A 15112-nucleotide genomic window follows, 5' to 3' on the forward strand; every position below is an offset into this window, starting at 1 on the left:
AGCCCATCATAACGTGGATGTGCAGAGAATACACGGATTAACGATTCGTGAGGCTCCTGGTGAGCTTCGTCATGCTTGCAAACTATGTATCTATCCCTCGGTGTAATGGGTTTATCTTGTGGGACTATTGATTTAACTCGCGGTGATAGGTTCAAACGGATATGCAGGTTATTCATTGGCTATTATTTTTGTTGTCTGAATGATCAATATAATCAAGGGGATGAGATCACTATTTCAAGTGAATTGAGAATATCTGTGCAGCACTTGGACTACTTTTTTTTCACTAGTGTAATAATTTTTAACGTTTGTACTCGAGCATCAGAATTTTCATTTGAGTTCCACTGGTGATGTTTTTTCATCGTTCTACAAGGAACAGACCTCCTTAGTCGAGCTAACAATTTGTTTCTTTGTATTTGAAAATTGGGACAGTGCCATAGGATGTGGTCAAAATCTTGAAATTCTAGCTGCTCCGCCTAAGCAGCCCGGATCGTTTATAATTCCAAATGTGGTGATGCTCCTGGATGCTAGGGCTTTGCTTAAATACGATTGACCCTAACAATAGACTCCCTGGATAATTTACATTACTTGTACCAGAGGTGTGGAGATTGTCAAAATTATAATTCAAAGTATTTGGCGCCTCTTTTTCTTATGGTTCGTTGCTTGTACTAAAATCAATTCATCTGTGTGGAAATGATTTCAGTAATCTGTGTAGGGAATGGGGAATTCATCCGAGGAATCGTCTACCGGGTGCCCCGCTAACTCGTCAGTCGTTTTATTTCCCTCAATCTTTCGATGTGAAGGAATCCACAGGGATTTTATCTCGGTTCCATTAGAGGAATTTTGTGTTAGATTCCAATATTTTTCTTTTATTTTGGTAATGTACGGCTTGGACTGAACAGTCTGTTTGGGGGAATTGAGAGACTAAAGTACTGAGAGAGTCTCACATGATGACATACTACTGTCCTGACACATCACTAATTACTTTCATTGCTAGCAGTAGTGAGATACATCCTGCATGATAATTATAGATGTGAAGGTGTGCAGTTTAGTGGTGGTTAATATTTCACTTATTGGATTATGAATGGTGAGTAATTAAATAATATCAAACGATTTGGCTAGAAACTTTAATTCTTTATTATCGCATGCAGAAGGTATATCTTTCTCCTATGATGTCTCCAGAGCAACTAATCCTTAGTGACCAAAGTCTTGACACTCTGGACCCATTCAACAAAAGGCCCTTGTACTCTCATTTCTATGTTTTCCTTCTCTCTTTTTGTTTATTAAAAGTATGGTAAACATTTCGGCACTGTTCTGAGAAAAACTATAAAATACCGACATGGACTAAATAGAGCTATAGACAGACGGTTAATTTTCATCCCCACATACCATGCACTCTCAATATCACGTTATTCACTTCCCACTGTAAAATAAAAATTTTCCAAATTACTAGGTTTTCATTAGTATTAATCATATCAGTATTCTTCCTATGATTATTGAACATCTTTTAAGAATATAAGAAAATGAAACATTGACTTGTGTAAATAATTAACGAATAATTGTTTAAATAAGACGCTATAAAAAGCAGATTATTTCCCGTTACAAAAGAACATGGGCAATTCTTTCGAGCCTCATCCATCTTGACCTCAACCAAACGACCTCATCGAAACAATGAGGCACGCCTTTTCCACCCGCAGTAGGTGAGAAAAATGTTCCAAATCGTGGAAAAAAGCAATGAACCCACCTGAACGATTTTTCGCCGCAAATATTCGGCCTTTTGGGGCAGAACTTGAATAACCTGTAATTAAAGCACCTTGGGTGTGACTGCAATAGACCGAGCAATAAATTTTTCCCCTGTCTGTAGCTTTATCTTACGATTCTAGCCGCAGACCAATTGATCTCTGTCAAGTTACAAATTTGATTTAGCGAATGTGTGAAAACAAAAGCGTGTGCCACCACCAGCAGAAAATCCCCGAACTCCAAAACCGGTTTCCGTTCAAACAACAATTCATTTCATTTGAAAAGTTTTTCGAACTTGTAAGTGGGGTAAAATTGACACTTTTGATATTTCATAACAAAAAAAACTGATAATACTATTGTTATAATTGGAGGATATTTGAAATTTCAAAGCTCAATACAGTGGAGGAATTGTTAAAATATTTTTTCAAAATTATTTCATCTTTTTCATTGCGTATTAAATTTTTAATATAATGGAATAATTAATTTCCCTCCGCGGAAAATACAATTTTCAATGGCAAGTTGAAATTTAATCTTGAGTGCTGAATATTGAGGGAGGAATCTTCTCATTGAATATTTCAATCATAATGATAAAACACAAAAATGTGATCAAAATAAATGGTCCCTTCGATAGATAATAATCAATTCACCTTTTCCATGTAATCGTCGATGATAAATTGCTCATCGCCCATGAACAAAGCCCCCAATGACGAGGACAATCAATAAATATCTCCGTCACCCATCAAATCCAATCATAATTAACAAAATTGCATCCTCCACTAATTTCTTCACGCGTCGCATATTTTTTTAGTGTATTTATACGAAGCCAACACGAGAGGACCGTCAGCTCATTTGTTGTATATTAGTAAAAGGATAATGAGATCTGGTCTTTTACCTTGTACCAAGGCGCCGCTCCGGTCTCCTTCTCCCCCCTCCAGAAAAAAATGAGGAGAAAATCGACACTGAAAAAAGGGAAAACGAGACTGTGGACAGGGTACACGCCCTCGGCTCCAGTTTTCAGAAGACAAAACAGACCGAATGATTTTCCCTGCCGTTTCTCAAAAAAAGGGGGCCAGGCACCTCAATATTTCGCGAGTTGTGGAATGATTTGAAAAACGACCCAACAACCCGTCGGTTCTACTAATCAAATGGACATGCTTATGATTGAATTACTAAAACTAACGAACCTTGACTAGTTCGATAACCCTCCCTGCGTACAATCATCTCAAGGAAGTAACTCCCCAGAATCATCGGAATTCGATCATTGGATGCATTCCATAATGCCTCAAATATAAGTGAAAATACAGATGAGAAAAAATTTTTTTTTGTCAAATATCTTTTTACATTTATCCAGAAAAGTATTTATTTTTTCAATCCTTCATTTCTGAAATCGAGTAATTCCCTAGCAATTTTGACTAGCTTTGAATAGGGTCACTTATATTGTTCTAATTATAATGTTGAGTGAACTCCAGCAATAATTATGAGCATTAAATAATGCATGGATTCTTCAGTCAAGACAATCAGAACTTTAGAAAAGCGAAATAATTATTAACGGAGTTCAGTCAAGATCACGTGCAAAATATTGATCCACTAGAGTAACATGATTATCATCACTTAAGCATAAGTCGATCCCCATCGGGAGTAATGAAACAGAAGAAATACAATGTTGAAAAAATAAATACTTCTCTAAAGTAAATGGATATTTGGCAAAAATAATTTTTGTAATGCGCGATAACATATCATTGTCCGGAAATTTTTATAGGACTGGACTTGTCCTTTCAACGATGAGTCATCAAACGGTTGATGAAAAGTACCGAAACAAGTGACAACATTTAATTGGCGACTAGTAAACGTCCAGTTTCGATTCAAATTTTTTTTCATTCAATTTCACTTTGCTCACGTATAACACTTTGAAGTGTAAATTTCAAAATTAAATGAGTGCTAAAATCAAATTAGCCGCCTCAGATGACTGAACCAATAAATAATAAGCGTGACAGACTTTCGAAATACCGATAGTCTCGATATTTGTTCTTCTTAAGAAAAGATTGTTCTCGTCGTGTAGAAGAAAAGAATGAAGAGATTCTAGTTAACTAGGCAGTCCTCATGAAACCATCAAATTTGTCCACAAAACTGCGACCCAAAGGCGTTTAAAATCTCGTAAATTCGGACGAACTGAAGAAAGAAAGAAAGAAAGAAAGCAAGGAAGAAAGAAAGAATGACCGAAAAAGAAGCGAATCCATTGAGGTTTAGGCTTGACCAACGAAAAACCGCCCCTGACTTTGATAATTTAAAATCAAATACTGTTTACAGCTCATAAACTAATATCCCAAATGCCCGCTCAACAATTCCTATGAATTATTGATACATCAACAGTTACCGAACGACGGCGGGAATTCATTCCATCAACGATTGATCCAATTAATACAAAATCCAAGCCCTCCCTCTGATATATGAATTTCCCCCGAATTTATCAGGCATTCTGACTTATTATAATACCAACAATGACAAAAGCCCAAAGGATGAACAAAACCAAGGGATTCTCAGTTACAGTCAAGCCCATTTCATCCTAGATAAATCACCAGTAATCGGACAGTTGATGTTTTTACATTGCTTTTAGATTTATCCAGTCCGATGGAACGTCATCAAGAGAAATACCAGGCGAATGAAGACGAAAGGCGAAGGGGAGCTGAGGTAAAAAGCCTCATATGCAAATATACAATATACAATATCCCAAGCCGAATAACCAAACAGTCATAAATATCATCATCTCTTCGATATTCATTAATGACGTGGATTTAGTAATTGAAAAAAAAATGAAAAAAACCTATTCAATAAACCAACGGCAAAACTAACTGACCATCAGCTGCCCCCAGACGATAAACATCAGTGATCTTGATCAATCAAAGAATCGTCACCCCCATCGAAACACCCAACCCACCATCTGAATCCAGACACATTACAAACAAGCTTCCACACACCGAGAATGAGCCCCCAGCGAAGCCATCAATTCTACCAGTGATGCGGTGAAAGAGGTGAAAGACAAAGAGAATAAACAGCGATAAAACAAGGAGAGGAGAGAGAAGAAGAGGGGCGTGTCTGGTTGCGGTCCCTACAAAGAAGGGCCGCAAGGAGAACAAGTAGGGGAAGACACACGAGGCCCATCGGCTTTTTCACCCCACTATTTCGCATGAGGCCCAGCCTCCCCACCACTACAATTTCACGATGAAACAGCATGGTCCAGCCACGAGATACTTGCAAGACAGTCCAGGCCTCAGTTTACGCAACGATTCACTAGCATCAACAACCAGTTGTGACTCCTCACATTATCTCAATTTATATTCGGATTCGTTCAATTGTTCATCGATATTCTCGTGCCTATATTGCCATAATTCGGGAGTAATTAGTGAGAGAACGATGACGAGCTACGTGTGTTTACCTCAACAATACGACATCCTGGATTCGGAGGGCTACGGCTCGGCGAGCAGCCCAGAATCCAATCCAAGAAGCTACTGGCAGATCCAAGAGTCCTACCCCCAACCCCCTAGATCAAGGGGCAGTAGTTGCGGTAGTGTCAGCTCAATTGACAGCCACAGCACCCAGGACTATCGAAATTTGGAAACAGCAACGGGCTCGGGTATTCTCGCCTCCATGACACCCAACACCTTCAACTTTGCTGAGTTCTACGAGGGATACAATCGGGAAGCCACCAAGTGTCATGAAGTCGATGAACGCATCAACTTCCGAACAATCTTCGATGATGCTTATGAAGCTGACTACACAAGTGTCAAGAGTCTTGGGAATTTCAATCACAATCACAATCACAAGAGCATCAATGATCAGCAGGGAAGTGATGCACTCATGAAGGCTACGATGTACCAGGAGAACAGCAAGATGGAAGCTACCAGTGCTTATGGAAAATCCGATTCGACGTACATCAGTGGTAGCTACGATCAGAGAGGTGATATGGATATAATGAGAAGCAGATGTAGCGGTCACATGCAGATGAGGTACAGAAGGGATGTCGAGGATTCGATGAAAGACACACCTTATGAAGTGCAAAAGACCAAGGACCACATTCAGAAGATAAAGACTGGTGCACCGGGAGTTGAGGTGATGAAGAAGAGACGATTGGCAGCTAATGCTAGAGAGAGGCGACGTATGAACAGTCTCAACGATGCATTCGATAGACTGAGGGATGTCGTACCGAGTCTCGGTAATGACAGAAAGCTCAGCAAATTTGAGACCCTCCAAATGGCCCAAACCTACATAGCAGCACTTTACGAATTACTTCAACGAGAATGACGTGATCATCGATTCAATAGTTGTGATCTTCATTTCATTGTTGACTGTATCTTCAAGGTAGACAAAAGTTAATGTAAATAATTCGATACTTTAAATTGTTCTCGTGTAAATAATCCATTTGATTTTTAACTTATTAATGATATTAGAGGCAGTACTTTGTAAATAAGATTTTTCGTTATTTATCTTTAAGAATGATAAACCTGTTCGCCATAAGAATGATAATCATTTTCTGAATAGAATGCAAATGCAACTAGTGAGAGAGAATATTTAATTTTTTTCTCTCAAATATAAAACGTAAATACCCGTCGACGCAAGAGTCCCACATTCACTTGGCAGTCAATCACAATTAAATACAATTTTGTTGCGGGATGGAAGAGGCGAGTGTGTAGATGCTAACAAAAAGAGAGCAAATTGAAATCTTTCTAGCTGACGGGATGATAGATGGCTGAGGAATTTTAAAAACTCCCAGTGCTTCAACCGTCATCTCTAACGTTTGTTTTTAATAAATGATGCGTTACTTTCCTCAATTGTACATATTAGTTGTAAATCATCATCAAAACAATAAGACTATTTCGGTGATGTTTGAAAGAAATTTGAAGATCGAATAACTTCATGTGCGGCCGCCAATAAGAATCAGAGGAGGTGAACATCACGATTCACTAATCGTTTCTCGGTGGTAACATCTCCATTTGCCTCGTCGTTGTGTATGTGTTGGGGGACCCCCAGGACAAACTGGACAGACCGCGGGTGTTTTATTGTATCAACGTCATTCGTCTTACCTTACACCCTGACGAAAGCGTAACATGTTGGCTTCTCACGGCGCACCATCACCCAATCGTTGAATATTTCGCACCCGTGACCACATCACATCGTGTTTTTACGCCATGAAAAAGATAAACAAAAAATAATGATTATTACAAAATTGGAGTGTTCCTCTAGAATAAATGTGACTTAATTATAAGAATTTATTTGTCGAGACCAAATGTATTTAAGTGCGAATGTGCAATGTTAAAGAAATAAAAAGAAAAACATGACGATGACAAGTGATATTCTTCTTGATTTCTGATAAATTACAAGAACCCTTCTCACGTCCATTCCAATCCTCATCTGGTGAAAAAATAAAAGTCAAACTGACTAGGGAATCACGATATCATGTTATTAAATTTGAATATAAAAAAAATCTTGATGGATACTCAAAACATCAGTCAGCAATTATTGAAATCACGTTGATCGCCGGTCAAGATCAGCCACAAAACAGCAAAAAAAATAATAATCGATGGAGTTGGAAAGAGGATGAAGAAGAGAGGAATTGAAGACGAAATGAATGCACTACGGCAGAACCGGACACCAGTGAAAAATGGAATTCCAATTGCAAAGGTATGTATATTGACGAAGAATGTGACCCTTAGGGCAAGTTCAGAGATTTCTGAACTCACCCGCCTCCGGGTTACTTCAAAACATCCGAAAAAAGACAGGTCTAGCTTCTCAAATAAAATCCCTATAATTTTCTATTGTCGAAAGTATTGAGGTGAACCCTTGACTCGTGTCTTCAGAGCATAGAGACAAATTCATCAGCAAATCCCAGACTCTAGACTCGTCGCACACTGGAAAAAAAATCAAGTGTCATGAGAAGTTCAGTGCATCGTCTGTAATTCATATCAAGGGAGGGTATTGATTCTGATCCTTTTTTTTTGTTTTTTTTTTCAAATACGGAGAGTAAACAAAATTGCAATAATTAAAGGTCAACGCTCAAACTATTCACCAGGAGCGTAGAGTCACATCCAATTATCCGACCTTAAGAAATCGCGCGAGCATGGTAATTGGTATCTTTCAGCTCGCTCTCACGAGAAGCATAAGGTAAATCGATCTTCCTGTGAGATGGTACGTTGGACCCATGGGTTTGATAGAATGCTGGATAGCGGCGTGTGCACAAAGACGTCTTCGATTGTGTGCATCCAACGTTGGCAAGAGTCCTACCAGTCTGGACAAATTGATACCAGGTAACGCACTTGCTTGCAATCCTATCTACCTTACACATGTGGATAACCCCTGGCTGTAATCTCAGGTGGCTACACAACGACAATTTGTTGATAATCTGTGCCTCCTCACAAATTTTTTTTAACTTCATTCTGATGATTCTGTAGAGATCTTCATTAGTAGTCGCAACGAAATTTTGCATGAAAATTAGACCTTCAGAGGGTGACACGTGGGACGAAATGACAGTCAGCCAGAGTAAATCAGACCTCCAGAGGGCCAAATGTCGAATGAAATGACATTCAGCCACTTTTTAGGTTAATTTTCGTCAAGAGAACTAGACTCAGGGATCTCATTTTTGTTGGATTGTATGTAAAAGTTATTTCCGGGTGAAAAATGAACGTTGATATCTTTGTCAATTCTCCTTTTAATTTAATTAAAATCTCAATTGTAATTTTTGTTGACAATTCATCGTCGCCTGAATCTCAACAGAAGGATCGGACGGATCCTGTCAAAATGTCAATTGGAGGAGGTAAGTAAAACGTATCTCCTCAATCGTCAGTAAATCCAGGGAAACGAACCGGTTCTGACAAATCAAATCTCACTTGAGACATTAAAAAACTCTAGTTAACAAATATCAATTTTTCCTCTCAGAATGATGCTACAATGACGCAGAATAAAGCCCTGACTCATCTGATTTTCCACATAAAATCCGCTACTCTAACGGTCGGCATTTCAAACTCATGAAAATATCACAATTCCCGATACGGATATCTCATCACAGCATAACCCAAGAAAGATGATAATCTCCGGAAGTCTCGACTCATCATTATCATCGAATGAAACTTCCTAGTTTATCCTCATTGTCCATCGTCTTCACCTCAACGAATTCACCATGAATGACTCTACACCTAATATACCATGAACTTCTCGGTGGAATTTATTCTCGACCACCAACAATCGTCATAATCACCAAGATAATGGTAATTGCAGTTAATGCACTAGGTAGCAACGATTATGTATCTCACCCTGGTGAATTACACTGTCGCCTCATTCAACGATTTACCACCCATAGGGCTGCCTGATGAGACTTCAGGATCAAACCCACCGTACAACGAAAATACTCTCTGATTATTTATTTTTCATTATCACTAATCTCTAATCATTGGAAATATCTTATCGTAAATAAACCAACACTCCTGATTCTTCATTGTTTCGAATATAAAATTATTTAATTGGCAAAAATACATTTTTCAGTTACTCTATTTTGTTGGATGTATGTTCTTTCATATGACAATAGAATTGCATTGTGTCAACATTCGAAATCTTCATTTTACCAGTGGGGTCTCTATCGAGCATAGATAATGACATATTGGTTGGAAAATGAGTCATTTTTTCATTGAAAATATCTTATTGCATGCGATTCCGTTGATGTCGTCTGCAATAGATTTTCAAATTGACGGAATCCCATACATTAAAAGAACTATTTAAAGCTGATGAAATATTTAGGAAATCCAAAGGAATATACGATATATTTGAACCCCTATGTAATCGAATCATGAGGTTGCTGTTTGGAGCTCTCAGAATCACTCATTAAAGCAAACAGTTTAATCATATAATTTAATAAAAGTGCCGAGATATTTCGAATTGTCAATAGTGTATTCCATTGGCACTAGTGAAAAACACTGAGTGTTTGAATGAAAAAATAATCCAATCGTTGTACCACATTTTTCTGTCAGTCTATATGTAGAGTTATGTGAGAAATAATGTCCATATAAATATCTATCACCATGAACTTTATGTAGATATTGAGTATAATTTAAGTTTATTAGTTTTTTTTTTCGTGGATACAATTGTTAACAAAACTGCTTTTATGTCACGTTTAGCACAAATTTGCGTCACAAAATCATTATGTCCACTCTATAATTTCAAATGACGGTCAATGTACGATGATAATCGAAGTTGTGGGATAATTGTATGAAGTCTTTAATGATTCATTTATTCCAACTAAAATTCGTTAACTATTAACGGATGGTAGAGTTTAACTGAAACAAATTAATATTCGTTAATCGTGATCGAATGGTAGAAGGGCTCACTTGAAGGGCAAATGTTAAGTCAAACCAGGTTTATAAAATATACATTCGTTAACTATTAACGAACAAACCTTTGATGGAACCCAATGGACCCGAATCAACCGAAATCCATCTCATTTGCAATAATTAATCCGCTTTATCAGTGCAGATGTTAGCATTCCTAATAAATTGTGAATCATTTGCGTTATCGGGGAAGAACCCAGATGGTAATTGTTATTACGAGGTTTATTAATCCATGAAGTTATGCTACGCAACAATTTGAAACTGTCAACTCAAGGTTTTGGCATTTTGAAATAACAATTATGGAAGTAATTTGGTCCCCTATCAGCAAATTCATTGTTTAATCCGATAATAATGACAGTAATGAAGACGATGACAGTTGTTGTATTAAAATGATGTTGTACGATGGCATTCCAGTGAGATTGCTACCGATTTAACGGTAATTCCATGGAAATAATGCCCAGCAAATGCACTTTATTTGACAGAAAGTGGCACTAAACACCAATAGAATTGAGTGCACGCGTCCCTCACGAGCGAATATAATATATAGTGCATATCTGAATCATCGGGGATGACGAGCAAAATATATTTTGCTCTGTCATCCACCGAGGAAATGCCGGAATTTATTTTTATAATTCTTTGAAATCGCCAGCAACGAGTGTTCGTTAATTTGCAATTCGAAAATTTTCAATTTCTTTTTTTTGTGGGAAAATTCACTGAGTCATTATGAGATTATTATGAAATTGTGCCACTCTCGGTAGCTCAGCACGAGGAAAATGTTTACTTTAGTTGAAAAAAATTACGGAGGGGGACTAATGATAATTAGAGAGGAGGACTACCAGATGTTTCGGTCATTAATATTTTCAATGAATTATGTGATTCGTATCGGTAATAATCAATCGGGGGGAGGCAAATTTTAACGTATCTAATATGTATCAAATTCTGATCAGAGGAGCCACTAGAATAATAACAGGAGTCAGATCAATGCCGTAAGGCTCCAGTCAACTCGACCATTCAGACGAATGAAAATGAAAATAAATAATTAAATCGTTCATCTGAATTTATAAACAACAATAAATTAAGGAATTGCAGATCAGCTACATCCACTGTATTATTTTATTCGCGTGCTGGTTAAAATCGTCTGGACGTGACACTTAATCATCAATTTATTTATTAATTAGAAAGTATTTGTCTCGCGGATTTTTCAAATAAACAATTGGAACATTTCTGCTAGGGGCGGAGGAAAATATAAATGTACTGAGGTTCAGCATTTTCATAACTTAATTAACCCCCCCATCAGGAAGTCATCAACATTTATTCCTACTCAATTAAATTCGCCCCGAGACGATTGTTTTCGAGCAATAAATCATCGGAATACAATGGAGAGTCTCCCTGAGGGTGCATTATATGGTGATCCACACTTTTTAGTAACGAACGCAACGATTTATCGCGTGCAAAATGATACACGTGTTAAAATACAACTGAGCTTATTCGGTGGTGATCAAAATGCTCAATTAATGGATTTTTATTTCATTAAATTCCGTACTGGAAAAAAATGAAAAAAAAAAATTTTTCTTTTATTCAGGGGAAATTTTCAATGAAGAATCTAACTGCCTCAAAATGTTTTTTCTCAACATAGAAAGAAATATTTGCGCCAGGATATGAAAGAGGGTCTCGTATAAATTTTTTATATATTCTTCAATCACTCATGTTCATTAATAATTAAAAATTTCATAATGAAAAAGAGAGAACTGGGAATTTCGTTATGTTTCCTCAATATTTTTTTCCATGTAAAAAAGTCATGCGATAAACCAACGAAATGGAAAATATTAAATCCTCTTCTCCAATTTTAACTTGAAAAACCAAATAAACTTTTATGCAAAATACAATCATAGAAGTGCGAATGAAGCTCGTTACCTCCAGCCCCCTTCCCCCCCCCCCCAACCACTTCAATGGAACATAAACTGTCATGCTGAGTCTAATCACCGCAGTTCCCTCCGGACGAGGAAGTGCAAATAAAAGCAAATAAACCCCCGACATAACAAAACAGCCCCAAAGAAAAATAAATCTCTCGTGGATGAGAAAGAGCGAGAGAAGATCTGAAGGAAAAAAAAAATCGATAAGTGGTCTGAAGCGCGGATAAGGGTCGAGATCGCGGGGCGTAACCGAGGAATCAAACGAGTCAATAACTCGTCCTCGATCTTCCCCCGCAATGATAAATCGCCCATTGGTATCCAGTAAGTGTGGGTGCAGTGTAAATACACATGTACAAACGGGGCGGCGTGGGCGTACGATGACGTCTTCATGTAACCACCTCGCATTACAAGAGCATTTTTTATTTCTCCTTCGTTAATGTTACAGTTATTCCAGGAGTTATTTTCCCTTTTCCCCGGATCATTGTTCCGAAAATGATAATTAAATGACAGATGACGGGGGAAGTAACCCGTTGTATTCAGTAAACGTTTATGAAACTCCATCTCGAGGGATGAGGGAAGACCTGCAGAAGAAAGAATATATTAATATTACGTTCAACTATAGTATTATGTGGAAGATAAATTAAATAGTAAACTTAACTAACTATAGCTAAATTAGTAACTAGTATACTGAATGGGATTTAGGGGAGGAATTTAGACATTTCCGAGTTTATTAAAAGTTCAATTTAATTTGGTAGCGAATATTCAATTTATTCGGTCGATGCGAATAAATTATGGAATTATCATCGTTATGTCGTTCAAATTCTGTAATTTTAATGAATTTTCAGTGGAACCTACGCTGATAGAAGAGATTAGCAATTACTAGGAATAATCACGCATGTATTTTATGGTATGTGGTGAAAGAAAAAGAAGTGTCGAATTGTTGAATTGAATTGAAAAAGATACTCTATAGTTTTTAATTTTTCAGTTAAATTGAATGATGCATTTATGGTATACTTATATAATATACATGTCTATTATACCATATTTGTTTTTATAATATGTATTATATTGTATGATATTTTATCAAAATAAAACGGTGACGCAAAATATTACGTGAGTTTTTTCATTAACAATTTGTATGAAATTGAGATGGTCCGAAAATTAGTGATTAATCATGATAACATGATTTAAGCCCTGAGGCAATGTCCATATATTTCACCAACTTCTATTTACACTATTTGATAATGTTGAGTTCACACTAATTTAATAGTACGCGGAGAGAAAAATTCTTGAAAAATTACGTGCCTGTTCCGTAATCTTCCAGTCAAAACAGTATTCGGTAAAAATAACGGAATAATTACGCATTTTTTCAGTGAAGGTTCTATACTAGAAAAAGTGCGTAGCTGTCTCATAATTTTGACCGAATACTATTTCCACTGACAGATTATGGAAGAGGCACGTAATTTTCAAATAATTTCTCTCTCCGTGTAGATTTTCTGAATGTTGATATGGCAAACCGTAGATATGATAATTAACCCCCGATGCTTTCTCCTCATTTCTAACCTGATAAATACCCCTGAGAATTATCGTTATGACTGGAAGCCGCGTTCGATGTCTACCGACACCCTCTAATTTTGACGATGTGCACCGATGCCACCCGATCGCATTTTGTGAACACGACTAATTTCGACTTATTATAAATAAATGAATTTTACATATTATATATTTACACACATTACTATCATATACTACCAATACCTAAGTCCGTATAGTACAAATAGATCGATAGAAAAAATCTAACCCTCTTTTTCCCCAATGTGATGTTGACAACACAACCCTCTATGAATACCATTTAATTTGCTCACATCCCTCTTCCGAGAATCAAAGATCCCTGGAAAATGTTAAAACCAATACTTGTACGTGTGAAATTCACAACTATTTTCTGGTCATCAAGAGAACAGCGACTAGACAGACTAGAATAAATTAGCATAACTGGAGGCGTTACCTCCCGGCATGTTCTACGATTCCACTTGTTGCACACGCGATTTCACGGGGCAAAGAATCCTTTCGGCGCAATAAAACTATTCTTCCCCCTCCCCCTCTAGCAGCGAAAAATTCTTTATTTTCATTTTCAAGCGGTGCATCGACGGTGTTGAAAATTACTCGGGTGGGATTTGGAAGCGTGCGCTCGCGCGCGCGCGCCCGCACACACGGAGATGCTAGTAATTCCCTGGGGGTCCATCTCAAGATTATTGTCTCGTGCCTCACGAGAGGGCCCATGGGGGCCGACGCTCTCAGTCGATACCACATTCGCATTTACGCATTTGGGACCTATTCCCTATATTCTACTGTATAAATGAAGCAGAAGAGAAATTGATGGAGAAGCGAGAAGAGAAAATAATAGGGAGGAACGAAAAAAAACGAATTCATTATTTTTCTCAAATTCGTGTATTAAAACTGTGTAAAACAAAAAAATTATAAAATTTAAAAAAGAGAACACAATCTGAAGTGAAATGAAAAATAGTAAAAAGTACGGGGATTATGAATTATTAATGAGGGTAAAATAGATGAAGTAATTACCTGTAAAAACTACTAAAAAATAATTGTTAGTTCATAAAATGTTGAATATAAAAAAATGAAAAAAATGGAATGGAAAAAAAATTAAATTAATAATCACTGGAAGAACAAAAATATTGATAAATAATGATTTCAAATATTCTAAATCACTTTAGTGTTAGGACTAAAAAATGAAAAAAAAAAGTCGAAAAACTTCGTGGAACGTCACGCAGTATTGATGTCCCAATTTCCCAATTTCTCGCCCATTGGACTTTATGCTCGAATATTCTGGGGAATGTGGGCGTCACGAGACGTCGAAAAATTCGTTGATCCTATTTTGTCGCTGGCAGTGCATTTACCTGGAACTGACTGCACACAAAACGAAATGAGTGAAAGAGAGGCCCGATGATAACTGCGTTCCCCTAAGCGCAACCGAAAGAGGTAAAGAGGTATTCGGGTTCGCCTTGAGGTGCAATTTGTCCGTGTGTCATTGTTCCCGAATATCCATGGGCGTTTGTAACCCCCTCTCCACCAACA

General features: G+C 37.3%; 1 protein-coding gene and 1 long non-coding RNA gene across 2 annotated transcripts; both read left to right on the top strand.

Annotated features, from left to right (window-relative positions):
- Positions 1–5038: 5038 nt before the first annotated feature.
- On the top strand, positions 5039–7002 carry LOC135162261 (class E basic helix-loop-helix protein 22-like). Its single transcript, XM_064120503.1, has one exon. The coding sequence runs from the start codon at positions 5149–5151 to the stop codon at positions 6034–6036; it is 888 nt and encodes a 295-aa protein (XP_063976573.1). The 5' UTR covers positions 5039–5148; the 3' UTR covers positions 6037–7002.
- Positions 7003–8095: 1093 nt separating this feature from the next.
- LOC135162262 (uncharacterized) lies at positions 8096–9220 on the top strand. The gene is made up of 2 exons (XR_010298925.1): positions 8096–8542; positions 8665–9220. It is a non-coding gene; the product is annotated as an uncharacterized LOC135162262 (long non-coding RNA).
- The last annotated feature ends 5892 nt before the right edge of the window (positions 9221–15112 follow it).

Source organism: Diachasmimorpha longicaudata, chromosome 5 (genome assembly GCF_034640455.1).
Source record: "Diachasmimorpha longicaudata isolate KC_UGA_2023 chromosome 5, iyDiaLong2, whole genome shotgun sequence".
Taxonomy (NCBI): domain Eukaryota; kingdom Metazoa; phylum Arthropoda; class Insecta; order Hymenoptera; family Braconidae; genus Diachasmimorpha; species Diachasmimorpha longicaudata.

Coding starts and splice junctions, on each gene's coding strand:
- LOC135162261 (XM_064120503.1), top strand. CDS start 5,149: ATGACGAGCTACGTGTGTTTACCTCAACAATACGACATCCTGGATTCG.